General features: G+C 31.9%; 3 protein-coding genes across 4 annotated transcripts; 1 reads left to right on the forward strand and 2 right to left on the reverse strand.

Moving 5' to 3' along the window:
• Nucleotides 1–2,130: 2,130 nt before the first annotated feature.
• Nucleotides 2,131–5,562, forward strand: LOC122579722 (syntaxin-51-like). The gene is made up of 6 exons (XM_043751946.1): nucleotides 2,131–2,345; nucleotides 3,292–3,510; nucleotides 4,059–4,264; nucleotides 4,797–4,897; nucleotides 5,010–5,054; nucleotides 5,372–5,562. The coding sequence occupies exons 2-6, from the start codon at nucleotides 3,296–3,298 to the stop codon at nucleotides 5,501–5,503; spliced, it is 699 nt and encodes a 232-aa protein (XP_043607881.1). The 5' UTR covers nucleotides 2,131–2,345; nucleotides 3,292–3,295; the 3' UTR covers nucleotides 5,504–5,562.
• A 1,211-nt stretch (nucleotides 5,563–6,773) lies between these two features.
• Nucleotides 6,774–9,964, reverse strand: LOC122578994 (V-type proton ATPase subunit e1). 2 transcript variants are annotated; one of them, XM_043751071.1, is made up of 4 exons: nucleotides 9,871–9,964; nucleotides 9,604–9,746; nucleotides 7,799–7,846; nucleotides 6,774–7,111 (listed from the first exon to the last, which is right to left on the reverse strand). In XM_043751071.1, the coding sequence occupies exons 2-4, from the start codon at nucleotides 9,699–9,701 to the stop codon at nucleotides 7,045–7,047; spliced, it is 213 nt and encodes a 70-aa protein (XP_043607006.1). In that variant the 5' UTR covers nucleotides 9,702–9,746; nucleotides 9,871–9,964; the 3' UTR covers nucleotides 6,774–7,044. The 2 variants fall into 2 exon arrangements, with proteins under 2 accessions (XP_043607006.1, XP_043607004.1); XM_043751069.1 differs by having other exon boundaries at nucleotides 9,604–9,756.
• Nucleotides 9,965–12,009: 2,045 nt separating this feature from the next.
• On the reverse strand, nucleotides 12,010–13,029 carry LOC122610735 (long-chain-alcohol O-fatty-acyltransferase-like). The gene is made up of 2 exons (XM_043783698.1): nucleotides 12,936–13,029; nucleotides 12,010–12,497 (listed from the first exon to the last, which is right to left on the reverse strand). The coding sequence occupies exons 1-2, from the start codon at nucleotides 13,027–13,029 to the stop codon at nucleotides 12,010–12,012; spliced, it is 582 nt and encodes a 193-aa protein (XP_043639633.1).
• Nucleotides 13,030–14,386: the final 1,357 nt, after the last annotated feature.

Below are 14,386 nucleotides of genomic sequence, written 5' to 3' on the forward strand. Positions count from 1 at the left end.
GTTAAAATTATTTTTTGGATATAACTATCTTTTTGGATATTAGATCGTTAGGTGGTGTTTTATGGTGTTTCCAACAGCTTTTATTATTTACTTTGATCAATGCCATTTTTTACATAATACACATATAAATATGGTGAAGGATAATAAATATAGATATAAATTAGTGTTTGTATATTTTCTTGGTTTTGATTTTTTATAATAGAGATGAAAGAGAAATATGGATGATGATTTAGACATTTAAAAGTTAAAAACATATTATTTTTGATAAGATATATTTGGGTTTGATCTGTATGTTTGAAATGGGTAGAAGAAATGTGTGTTATTAGTGGTTATTAAAAGCCAATGGACGAAAATGCCCTTATGTGCATTGCACATGAATGGCTTAACGGAGTGTCACTAACGTTTGTTAAAGTGAGGGGGTTCTAATGAAGCAAAAAGTCACCACAGGGTGAAGTAATAATAAAAAAAACGACAAGGTAAAAAAATGATAATACAACAAACCACAGGGTGATCTAGTGAAATTAAAAAGGTGTTGGAACAGCTAGGCGTTACATTTATACGGGCAGACAGTCACTAGCGATCGATCCACGAAGTCAGAGACCATAAAGGAGAGAAAACCCACCGATTTAACCGTTACAGAAGTCACGACGTTAAATTGGAGGTAAAACCTCGTTTGCTCAGCCTTGAACCCTGGTCTCCCAGGATCCAAGCATCAGGACTTCGGAATGTCGTCCTTAGGCTATTTTAATACATTAAAATTTGTATTTTGTTATCAACAATTCGAGTGAATTTTATATATAAAACTAGTTCTAATACTAGTACGATATATGGTAGTTACATAAATTGTATCATAAAGAAATTCGAATATGCCAGTTACATGATTTGTGAGAATGAAAAAATTTGTGGTAAAAGTAAACCGATGATCGAAACTAATTTATAATAACCGTAATAGTGGATGACGACAAATAGCCTTGTGATTTCGAATCGTAAAATTTTGTTAATGAGAAAACGATCAGTCAAATAAGGTTACGATATGTTTTGTGTATATAAACCGAGACTTAGAATTTAATTCAAAGTCTATTAAGGAAATTGAATCTATATATAATTAAAAGAGCTAATTTAATAAATTAAATAAATTAAAAGGACATGTGTCGATCAAGGATTATGCTATGTGTTATTTGAAGACAATATCAATCATGTTTTAGTTTATTGGTAAATAATAAGAAAACATAATACGGAGTAATAAGGAAACATGAAATTCATAATTAGATATGTTATCAAACACATCATTGAATTAATTAGTTTTTCTTATTTTTAATTAATTTGATCAAAAGGGCGCTTGTCGATTTAAGAACGTGCCACGTGTCATTGAATAGGGGCTACAATCCTGTTTTAGTTTATTGATAGATATTATTTTTGTATGCACATAATAAGTTTGTTAATGATAACTCTTATTTTTCAAAGAAAAATAGAAAAAAAAACTATCTTGAGTTTTTTTATTTATTTAATATCATAGTTTGTTCGTCCTTAATATTGATAGCTTTTTCACTTTAAATCTTATAAGTCGAAAAACATCGATTTTTACTTAAAAGTTGGTAAGAATTTGTAATTGTAGTCTTTCTGTCACACAGCGTGAGTTTTTTGTCGTTAGCGATGACACGTGCAATAGGTGTTAGGCAATGATGGTCATTTTATCATCACAATATTCTAATATACTGAGTAAATCTCATTTTTTTGTCCTTCAAATTGTCACAATTTTCACTTTTAATTCCCCTCAATTTTCTAGTCATTTGTCCAACAAAATTTTGGCTAACAAGCATTTTCTTCGGGTTTATATTTCCAACTACACTTAAAAGATCATTAATGTGAAAAGATAATGTAGTTTTTTTTAAAATTTAAGGAGAAATATTGTAAATTAGTAAAGATATATAAAGTATTCAATTGGCTGATAAATAATGCAGGTTATATTATTCACGGTATTTTAAGTATTTTAAAGATTAAAAAGTATAAAAAAAACGATTTTGGTTTATATAATTGTAAAGAGAAGGATTTATGAGGGATCAATAAGAAATAAAAATATAAAAGAATTATCATAGTAAGTTATAAATTAAAGAACTGAATATAGATAGACGCCTTCTCAGTATGATAATTTTTTCAGAAAACAAAAAGAATACAACAAATTTGCCGGTAAACGGTGGCGCCGAGTGTTCCCTCCCACAAATTATAAAATTTAATCTAATGTTTTCCTAATTATTCCTAATAATCGTAATCCAGATCCACAATTTTTTTCTGAGTTCAAAAGCTACAATTCGTAATCCGCCTGCTTAAATTGTAAATCAATTGAGGTATTCAGTTAAATCTGTTAATTTTAGTTTCTAATTCATGTTATCATACTATTAATTGGTGTGATAGTAATAATAATCCGTACGGTTTATAGATATACAGATATATGTATGTATAAATCGTTGAATTTCGTCTATCGTGACCGAATCTCCCTAGTCTGAATTTTATATACCAATGTGTCTAAATTTACTTACAATGTCCAACTTTCAGTTATTGTTATTGTATTTCATGTTCCTTTTATACTGGTGTTGTGGAACCGATTTTGATAACGTTGTGACTTACATCGTTGCAAACTTCTCGGCGATAGAATAACTGAATAAGTCAACAGATACAACAGCAACAATTGACATTTGTTTTGATGATGTGACACGTTATATGGCTACTAAGGTTAATAAAACTACTGGTTGATTGATGAGTAGGAGATACATACAATAGGAATAGCTGAAAGTTCGATATTTAGGATACGGAGTTTTAAAGTAGGATAACGTACAATAGATTGATTTTCAAGTGAAGTTAGATACTTTTAAAAGCTTTTAGACTATGCAGACCTAATTATCATACAGGCTGATGTGTTATTTTAGATCTTAGTTTGTTATAGATAGTACATACAGATACTAGCATGGTACCTGCTCAATGCGGCTACATATATATTTTTGGTTGCTTCTCAAGTTGTTGATAGGAAGTGGCGTTTTTTTTATTTACGAATTCGGGTGGTTTGAGTTCTTCAGAGTTTGTCAAGGCTACGCGAGGAGGTTCTGGTGTAAAAGAGGTGGAGACGTATTTGGGTGGGATCCGTGATGTTGTGTATTTTTATTGGAGTTATCTTAGTGTTAAAATGGTGGAGTATGCTTTGTATGATAGTGTAGATTAGGGTGATGGTTAGGTGTAGGGTTTACTATCATATATTAGAGGATATTGATGTGACATGAATTGTTGTTTTTATTGCAGATTAATGGCGTCATCTACTGATACATGGGTGTGGGAATATAATGAAGCATGTAAGTTTGCAGATGATATCACCGGCATGATATCTGCAAGGAGTTCTTATGGTTCAGGGCCAGAAGGACAACGGCATTTGTCTGCTATTCGCAGAAAGATTACAATATTAGGAACCAAACTTGATAGCTTACAGTCTCTTTTGACAGAGCTTCCTGCTAAACAACCGTTGGTAAGTTTTTTATTATCTATATTTTTTCTTGTATTAGGTTAGGTTGCTTGAGGCACAATGAAGTTATCAGTATATATACACACACATATATATACATGTGTGTGTGTGTGTGTGTTATATGTAATATATGACAACAGATGCACATGAATATGTTAGTTATATGACACATTTCATCATGGAAAGTGTATCCTCATTATTAATTCCCATGTGACATCATATGTTTTAAATCCATCAGTTTTTTTGCACTATGCATTTTCTTACTAAATTTACCATGCAAAGAGCTTTTATTCATAATAGATGATATGCATGTTTTTTAATTGTGCTAAGGTCTTGGATATTTTCACTTGTATGCGTGTCTGTAATTTTAAATGTTGGATTGATGTGCTAGTTTCTTCATATACCTCGGGTAGGGAAGAATCTTTCTTGGCTATAATTGAGGTCACTCATAAAACCCTTGGGTTTGGTGATGCTAAGATCTGTGAACATTGTTGAAGCTGTCGTGGAATTGTCTCTAAATATTTCGGAAAACTTTACCTCTTATCTGCAGAACGGAGAAAAAGATGAATCGGCGTAGAGATATGTTAACGAATTTGAAAACAAAGGTGACCCAAATGGCCTCTACATTGAACATGTCAAACTTTGCAAACAGGGATAGCTTACTTGGGCCCGATGCTAAGCCAGTTGATGCAATGAGCAAGACAATTGGTTTGGACAACCCTCGCATTGTTGGGCTCCAAAGACAAATTATGAGAGGCAAGTAACTCTTTCATGATCAACTTTAGGTCTTTTTTACATGTATATACAGGGTTGTTAAACCGGATTGGATCCAACTTAGTCAACACCGAATGATGTAAATAACATGACTTAAAAACAAACCTAATATGAACCGGTCCACTCTAGGAGCATTCGTGACCAACTACTAACGGGAGTTTTTTAGTTTAAGTATACATTTAGAAATTACCTTAAATAATCATATAGACAAAGAGTGTATTGATTCTGGTTCTCGACTGAACCGCCGACGGTCATATAAAAGCTTTAAGGCGGTTCCAGGCTGATCTGATACTGGTTCTGGTCTCGATCTCAGTTTGGTTGTATAATCTTGTTTTGCACACCCCTATGTGGCTATGTATGCACAGTTGCACACCATTTGATAGGAGGTCTGATGGAAAAATATATAGTCTTCGGACTTTCACACTTTCAAGGAGGACCTGGAATTATCGAAGCCTAGTCTCCAGTTCAGGTGGTTATTGTATGGTACTGAATTTTGTGATACTTTGAGTTACAGAGCAAGATGAAGACCTAGAAAAACTGGAGGAGACTGTGATAAGTACCAAACATATTGCATTGGCAGTCAACGAGGAACTTGATTTGCACACTAGGCTCATTGTATGTTGTTCTCCATCTTTTTCTCTCTATATAATCGCTACTTTAAGCCCTCATCGGATGTTTTATAGAAAATGATATGAAACTCTGATGCTTTGATCTTTTTGATATACAGGATGACCTTGACGAACATGTGGATATTACAGATTCCCGACTCAAGGTGACACTCTTATCAAAAAACTTGCGTGTTACTTGTAAAACGTTGATCATAATGATCAATCAAACCTTTTGAGTTCTCTAATTGTTCAATGTTGCTTTAGTGAATTAGGATCTTAAAGATAAGGGTACATAATATCTTATTTATTGCCAAAAGGAAACACCCCATAAAATCTATGTTATAGTGTCGGTTTATGGTTTAGCTTTTTTATATAATTGCATTTTGGACAAGCCTATTTTTGTTCTTTTCGTTTTCATAATTCTGGTAGACACATGTTTGGTGCTTTGACATTAACAACTCGTTTTTTTTCTCAAAAACAGAGAGTGCAGAAGAACCTGGCGATTTTGAATAAACGCACCAAAGGTGGTTGCTCCTGCTTAGGCTTGTTGTTATCTGTTATTGGGATCATTATGCTAATTGTGGCTATTTTCATGATTCTAAAGTACTTGTGATAACTCACCAGTAATGCTTTTATGTATCTATATTTCATGTTAACACCAGCTTCTTTACATAGTTATCTGTCATTTTTTATGTTCTACTTTTAACCTCATTTTTTTTTGTATAATCTGTAAGTGCATGCTGGTTTTGTGTAGACCATCCTTTTTTGGTACCATGAAGCAAAAATCATGTCGCAATCATCCTATTTCAATTTTGCAAAATTTCATTATTATGGCACCATGGGGCTCAAACATGCTTTTAATTTTCTTGTTTATACTTCATAGTAGATTTTAGAAGGGTTAAAGTCATGGATATATAATGTATTTCTTCAAAATGTTTATGTTAAAAATGTACTCTTTTTTTTTTTTTTTAAAAGAGCTTACTACATGCATCAAGGATAGTACATTGAACCATAGTCCTTAAATTTAGGAGGTCGTTATATTGAACATGCATGTAATAAAGTCTTATATTTATCATTCCCATTTCGTTGTTCAATTGGATCATTTAATTCCTAAATGCAAAGATCTTGTGATACTTATCTAGAAGCTTACATTTTTTTTTTTTAACGGTAATTTTGGGCTCAGCGTCATGGCTCTTCATATTTTCAACTCCAATTTCAGAGGAAACCCATAATGGGAAAACCCCTGTCTCCATTCCTGAGAGCATTTTGCTCGTACCAGGATTTGAACCCAAGACCTCTTAGTCTCAGGCTCCACCATATACCAATCCATCAATTGATGATTGATTATCTACAAACTTGCATGATTGTTATAATTTTACTCTATATTCAAAAATATAGGCATGATTACACATCTTGAGTTGATTTGACCTATTGTGGTACACAAATGGCGGCTATGATTTGAGAAAGTTGCTAAGCTCTGAGAAGAATTTTTTGGAAATGGACTTGTATTGGTACCACAGTTTTTTATACTTTTACCACAATGTATAAATATAACAACATGCGGTACAACTATTTAATGCACGGTTATAATGAAATAATTAAAAAGGTTGATACGAATATCAATTTTCATTCTAGAATCAGGCCGCTTCTGTCCTTCTGATGGCATCAAATTAAAGGAAGCAAGTAAAACTCAAAAAGGGTCAAAAAGTCGCCCAAAACATATTTGTAGAACCTCATAATGATTCAATTCAAAAATAATAATAATAATAATAATAATAACAATACATTAAATTCTATCAAAATCATGTGATTATTGAATCTTACTCGATATGATATTAATTTGTTGGTTATTATTCATATAAGGAATTTATATCAAAAAACTGTAACAAAAAAGTTGTTCATCGTATTATTTCATTCCACAACTCAACAACTGAACAAGAACGCTATACTGACATATAACAACGATTGAATCCTCAGAAACAAGAAGAAAGAACGCGTAGATGTTTGCAACTCATATAGATCTTAACAACTTAATATCATAAATTGAATGAATCCGGATAATCAGTCTTCAATAATTTGAGACCCCCGCCATCCTTAATTCACAAATGCTATAAAAGGTAAAAGAAGTTGTTGCACATGCCTTGCAATAATAGTTCATTCTCCTTCACTCAGAATTGGGACAATGAGTGGATTCATCTGTGCAAGATAAACAATTGCCCACCTGCAAAAACCCACAAGAGATACGTAAGTCAAAATGCACAGGAATTAAAAAGATTTTTTTAGCTTCACGACTTGGGATGCTTTGCCGACCAAAAACATAAGAGGGTACGGTAAGGAAAGTCAACTCTGGTCTTCCTCAGTTATTGGATAAACGAAATCTCACGATTTATGCTTTAGAACCCAGCTTAAGTAAAATTAACTTCCATAAGCCTGTGACCAGAGGGGCTTCTCCTTACCAGTATTCGAGGTTACTACATAGCGAAGAGTATGGTGGTTCTATAGTTATATGCTCATACATACACATGTATAAACACAGCCTTGTATCTTTAAATTTTATATACATACACATGTATAAATCCTGCCAATTACATACATCATTCGCCCAAATCCCCACACCAGTATCTTTGAAAACTGCCACAAAGTTTAGGACTTTTCCATATTCGTTTAGAAGGAGTGCGAAAGGTAAATAATCAGAAAAGTTAGCAATTTATGAACAACATAATCAGTAATTATCTGCTTAGCATAAGGATACTATCATCTCACCATGTAATAATATTACAAAGCTATGTGATTTATCTTAGAACAATGGCACTCTATGTTCATATACATGGCCCACAGAGAACAACTTTTAAAGATTGTGAAAAAGACTAAAAAAAGATTAAGATTATAGATTTAGAGATAGACTTACATCATCCAACAACATACAGTAGCAGTAATCACCAACGTAAGGTGGAACCTGCAACACAATACATGTCAATGTTTGTTAAATACGTGAAATGAACTTTGTGCATAGATCACAACTTAGTTGAATATAACATGATAGCAAATTAGCAACAAGACTAATAAATCATATCCACACTTATAGATAGCCCCATAAAGTTTGTGACTACATAATCTTCAAAAAGTTAACTGGATTTTCCAGAAAAGGAGACGGTACTGCTTAGCCACTAATACAATAGATGCATCGGAGAATTAAACTGTCATAACTTTCCTATGCCAATGTTATAACGCAAGCCAATTTTGTCTACTAGATGAGCATAAAGTTTAAAACTTTATATTTATAATAACAGCTCATCTGATTGCAAACTAATCATAATAGAATATTTCACAACAATCAACTCATGCATACATACTTCACCAACATTTTGGAGATTCACACACTACAGTGATATGTTATTAAAGAGCGACAACTGAGGAAGTGTAATGCAAGTCCATGATACTAAATTACCAAGTAACGTAAATGGAAAATTTACATATATATCCTACTTAAGAGACAAAATTACATATCTATCCAAAGTGCAAGTTTTTAATGCATAAATACAATGCTTCTAAAGCATGCTTTGAATAAATATGTAATTATGTCTTAAAAGTGGGATATATATGTAAATCTCCCTAGGAAATAATACCCCCTCCGCTCCATAATAAAGGGTCCACCTTACAATTCTTGTTTGTCCTATACAAGTGTCCACTTTCAAGTTTTAACAATCAAAATATTTCGAAAAAGTAAAAGTTGACAATCTTATTTTTTGACATTTACTGTTAGCCACACGCTCAAGAATCCAACTAAAGACCCGGCCCAAACGGAACTGAAATGGGTCAGCTTAGCCCAGACAGATGTCAGCACCTGAAAGTTGTTCTACCCAGATTGTTCCATTCACAAAACTCACGTTTACATAGTTTGTCTTTTATTTTAATTCTCAGCTATTTTATTTCTATATTTATTTTATTTTATTTGACCTTTTCAAAAGCAGTTATCTCAATTCCCTAAATGTAAGCTATGTGGGCAGTTACTTGGTTTTTCCACCTTTTGTACTGGAACTTGTGAATGGATTAGACAGAGTTGAGTTTTGTTTCAAAATTATTTTCTTTTTGAGAGTATTCCATTGCTATTCTAATCTCTGGCAGGATTAGAAGGTGATCTTGGAGACTAACTCGTGTTCACGTGGTGTACCTGTATCGTGGATCCTAGTTAGGTTGCCCAACGAACTTTCAAGTGGTGTGACTGTATCTTGAAGGGTACGTTGATTATTGACCAGATTCATTTTATTTCGGTTATTTGGTCCTGTAATTAAGCCTCTGCCTATCATGACACGGAGGGAGTAAGGTTTTCTTCTTCAAATTTGACGCTGGTAGAACCAAACATTTCTCATTTCAACACTTTAATTGTCTCGCGACGTAATAACCAAATTAAACCTTTAAGTAGCTCAAACTAAGCAAGTCGAAACCTTTTAGCATATTTATTCCTAATGGAATTTCTAACAAACTAACCTATGTTGTCACACCTAAAACTCACTCCAGTCCATGGCCGATTCACGTAGGGTCTGGCACTTAAAATCTATCATTTCTCAACCTAACATAAACTAATCCAATTTAAATCAATGCCCCAATATTAACCAGCACTAATACGTGTCTATGCAATGTGTGTAAAGCATATATATCAACACAAGAAACCAAAAAGGGAGACCGAATCTGATAAGAAGATTAGAAACATACAGATTAGCAGAAGGGCCTTTGTTGCAACAGACACGTGTACAAAAACAAGCAATGATTCCAATCGAAATGAAAATTAGGGTTGTAAGTATAAACCCCATCTTCCTCCTCTTTAGATCAAAAAGTTATCAATTCGCCAATCAAATCTGATGATTCCTGATATAATATAATTTAATAAAACAATAAAAAAAAGGAATAAACTTATTTTAAAAAAAAAACAGATTTTATTATTAGGGTGGAATGAATAAAATAAATTATAAATTAAGGAACCTGATCTCCGATCACCGGTGATGATTGATTTGATAATTATTATGGTGTTTTTGTTCGGAGCAGAAAACAGATTTTTAACTTATCAACTAACTTTCTGGTCCGACCCGATGATTTATGGGTTTTGTTATTTTAGGCTAATTTTAATTGGGCCTTTTCCTTTGTTGGACCATAAAAAAGTTTAGGATATAATCGGGCCTGCTCTTATAGTCTTATTCATTCTTCAATTTTTTCTTATCTTCGTGACGTAAAATGGTTAAAACTTTTTTAAATTATGATGTATACGATTAGAAATATTTATATCTGACAATTTATTAAAAGTTTAACTCGAATCATAAGACTAAATTATGTATGTGACTAAAAATATCTATATTTGAAAATTTATCAAAGGTATAATTCGAATAATAAGACCAGAATTCAATTTACATGTGAATATATCAAATTGCGTTTCTATTTGTTCTTTAAAATATGTGTTTAGTAGTGATAAACTAGAATTTAAGCCCGTGTCAAATACACGGATTTTACGACATTATTAATATAAGAATTAGTATATGAAAAAAAAAATACTTATACGTTAACATGTAAAAATATACTAAAAATAAATTGAGATATTCAAATGTAAATATTAAATGCTAAATCATATCAAGACTGGATGGTGTAGTAGAGTTTCTTTTGTACAAACTCTTCCATAGAAATAATATCTTAACTCCGATTACCTAATTGACCGAGTTCTCATTGATATCTTGCAAAAAAAGTAATTTGGTTTTCAATGATTTCGTGTGTTGTGATTTTATTTGTAGGGTTCCCTTTATATAAGAAGAATATGTATATCCTAAATATAGTTAAATTCCAATTACCAATAATAACAATAACTATCCTAATTATAGTCCAATTATAATTACTAATAACAACAACATTACAATTAGTTTAACTACAATTAGATAAGATATTGAAAGTGCCTTCTTGTGTTTATGTAGACAATTGTTACTGCATATATGAAAGAAGATTAATTTTAATGATTATTTGGTTGAAGTGTTTGTGTAGGATTTTTTTTTTTAGTGTTTGTGTGTTTCTGCATATATCTTAGTCCACTATTTTGTTATATTTTTGTATTACCAATAAAACTGAAAAGTTTAAGTAAATTATTTTTAAATTGGGTGAAAGTGTAAATTAGTGATGAAAAATCAAAAAATGTAAATTAAATATTTTTAAGTGTAAATTGGTGATGAAAAACTAAAACGTATAAATTAATCATCTTTAAATTGGGTTAAAGTGTAAATTGGTGATGAAAAACCAAAAGGTGTAAATTACTTATTTTAAATTGAGGTTAAGTGTAAATTGGTGATGAAAAATAAAAAATGTAAATTAATTTAGACATATGCTCATTTAATTAATTTTGAGAAATTGAGAGTTGTGATTGGTCAATTGAGTTTAGGTCAATTGACTTTTAGTATATATTAAGATTAAGATTAAGATTAAGATATCGTGTGATTTGCCTTACGAGTTTAAACATGTAGATCACGTATGCTAAATCACGCGATTATGGCGTGTATTAATTTTGAATATCAATCTTGATATGTTACAACAACGTATAGAAGTTTGCCTTCATGTCCAATACGAATTACCAGTTGGAAGAACTTTTATAAACGTGAAAAGAATGTGACCACTTTCCGTACAAGTAACTATACCGACACGTCAAAATAGTTAGTACGAGTATCATTTTGTCCAAGGTTAAAGATGTATACAACTTTAAATGTGTGAGAAATTCAAGTTTTTATGTTCACACTAGAACATGTGGCAAAAAAATTGTACATTTAAAGGTGTGTAAAATATATATAACTTGTCTGCGAATCAATTTACAATATCAAATTTTATCATGCAATATGGGTGTAAATATACGGGGTGTTGCAACTTAATGTCTACACTTTAAATATAAGTAAGTTTAATATTTTTTTCGTGATATTACTTAATTATACAATTATATAAACGTGAAAATTGTTATGTATCTTCAAATTTTAGATAGTGTTTTTGTAATAGTAGTATTATTTTGTTATTTGATTTTGTTGTATGGATCATATAGTAATAAGCATAATCATATCTACACGGATAAAAAGATTAATAACATTGATAACAAAGTTAAGATCATACATATAAGATTGTATGGATTTTGTTCTTGATAGAATCAGCAACCAGAGTATACTCCTCAAGATATTTAACATCAACACGAGCACTAATAAACGGCGGAATAAACAACCAAACGCCGGTGACAGTTATAAATGCGTTAACCAGAAAAATTGCGACGAAATCTGGCAACCGCCACCTTAACATTCGTTTGACAACCATCTCGGCCACAACACATATTCCATGAATAACAAAAAATGATGTCAGTTCCCACGTGGGCATAGCGCGAGACAATTCATACACCAATAGCTCATGCATTAGCCCAGACACAAGAAACGACCCCAATATGCCCACGAGTGGTGCCCATTTGCGGTTAGAACAAGCTAATACAATGGGCTTGTATGTCGTGTGGCGTAGTGTGTTTGTTACCAAGAGATTCCACCTTGCCCAAAAATTTTGTAGAGATGTGGCGCGATAAGGCGCATTAGATGATGGTTCTAGCTCTAATCCTGTAAAAAGGATGAGTAAAGTATTGATTATAGCATTGACAATGTCAATTAGGAGATATAATAGCCAACCATAGATATAAGCTATTATGTATCGATGCATTAGACTAGAGTAAAGTATTATAGTTTTCACGAGTATAATGAGAATGGTAATTTGAACACCTAGCTTGTTCAAAATTTTCTTTGGAGACAATTTTTGTGAGGCCGGATATAGAGTTTTTGGTTTGATAGGCAAGGATGTAAACATGACGAATTGGGAAAGTGAATAGGAAGGGTGAAATGGAGATTGGTCTAGATCAAAGGCGAAACGAATGAGCTTGAAGTTGGTTAACCAAGTCGTGAAAGAGAAGGTGACCCCGGTGGAGAAGGTAAAGGAGAAACGAAGAGGGAGAATGGTGAAGAGGTAAATGATAGGAATTAGAGATATGAATCTGTATATACCTTTTGGGATCTTTGAAGAAACATAATAGCTATATGAAAGTGATGCTAACATTGTTGATACATAGACGATTATGTTATTACCTATGGGTGCCATAGCGATGTTCGAGTTTTAGTTTGTATGTTTTAATTTTGTGTTTCTTCTTTTTGTAGATCGATCGAATGATTTGTATATCCAAGTGACGAAATTGAAATAAGAGATCGAGATGGTATCCTAGTTTTGATTCTTTTGCAAATATGCATACTAAAAAACATATATAGGAAAAGAGTTGGCAACCCATTAAGATTTAAGAACATGTTAAGGGTACGTAAATCCTTTTCTTTAATGTTCACTAATCATATATATATATATATATATATATTGAAAAGTTATTTTGAGAAATTTTTTTTTGTGAGAACCTTTGAGAACTTTTCAAATCAAGCCCAACCGTTGATTATTTTTTACATGAAAATTGTTTTCTGAATAACTTATGTGTAATTTTGAAGTTTATAATTGTTTGAAGGCATGTATTATCATCCGTTATACAATTATGTGGAGATTTGGATTCATGATCACATGTGCACGAATATTGCTATGATTACATGTGATCGACTTGCATACATGTGATCATAGCAATATTCGTGCACATGTGATCAAGAATCCAAATCTCCACATAATTGTATAACGGATGATAATACATGTCTCCAAACAATTATAAACTTCAAAATTATACATAAGTTATTCAGAAAACAAAAAAAAAACAATTTTCATGTAAAGAATAATCATTGGTTGGACTTGATTTGAAAAGTTCTCAAAGGTTCTAGCAAAAAAAAGTTTCTCAAAATAATGTTACCATATATATATATATATATATATATATATATAGTTTTGTCAGTAGTATTGATCAAAAACATAATTTGTAGTATTGATCTTACACAAGTTGACAAAATTTTACTTTTCAAAGACAGTACTCCAAATTAATCTCTAACTTTGAAAAGACAGAATTCCCAGAATGTGTAAGAATAATAGATACACATAGTTGACAAAATTTTATGCACTTATAACAGGTACGTAGATCGAATTGATCAAATGTATAGCTAGTACGTTACGAATTGAATACCATTATGTAAAGCACATGTTGATTTCAATTAATTAACTATATATTGATCCATATACGGCCATGTTAATACATTTAGATATGGTTTTTATAACCACGTACGGTTCATTATTTGTTCATTTGTAGCTAGCCATGGTAGTTCCATATGGCACCCGAGTTCGTGTCTCATTTCCATTTACGGTAACCAATTAAGTCCCATTGATGTTTTCTTCTACATGAATTCGTTACTTAGTAACAGTTTGCTGTACTATTTGATTAAAAGATTAAACAATCTCCAAAAATATTTAATCACGTTCAGGATAGTTAATCACTCTATGGCATGGCATGGGTATCTATTAACCACCACCAAGAGCTTGA

This window comes from Erigeron canadensis, chromosome 8 (assembly GCF_010389155.1).
Source record: "Erigeron canadensis isolate Cc75 chromosome 8, C_canadensis_v1, whole genome shotgun sequence".
NCBI lineage: Eukaryota > Viridiplantae > Streptophyta > Magnoliopsida > Asterales > Asteraceae > Erigeron > Erigeron canadensis.

Coding starts and splice junctions, on each gene's coding strand:
- LOC122579722 (XM_043751946.1), top strand. CDS start 3,296: ATGGCGTCATCTACTGATACATGGGTGTGGGAATATAATGAAGCATGT. Junction 3,511..4,058: donor CTTCCTGCTAAACAACCGTT/GGTAAGTTTTTT, acceptor TCTTATCTGCAG/AACGGAGAAAAAGATGAATC. Junction 4,265..4,796: donor CCAAAGACAAATTATGAGAG/GCAAGTAACTCT, acceptor TTTGAGTTACAG/AGCAAGATGAAGACCTAGAA.
- LOC122578994 (XM_043751071.1), bottom strand. CDS start 9,701: ATGGGGTTTATACTTACAACCCTAATTTTCATTTCGATTGGAATCATT. Junction 7,847..9,603: donor AAAGGCCCTTCTGCTAATCT/GTATGTTTCTAA, acceptor ATTGTGTTGCAG/GTTCCACCTTACGTTGGTGA. Junction 7,112..7,798: donor ACTGTATGTTGTTGGATGAT/GTAAGTCTATCT, acceptor GGGTTTTTGCAG/GTGGGCAATTGTTTATCTTG.
- LOC122610735 (XM_043783698.1), bottom strand. CDS start 13,029: ATGGCACCCATAGGTAATAACATAATCGTCTATGTATCAACAATGTTA. Junction 12,498..12,935: donor TTCTTCAAAGATCCCAAAAG/GTATATACAGAT, acceptor TCCTTTTTACAG/GATTAGAGCTAGAACCATCA.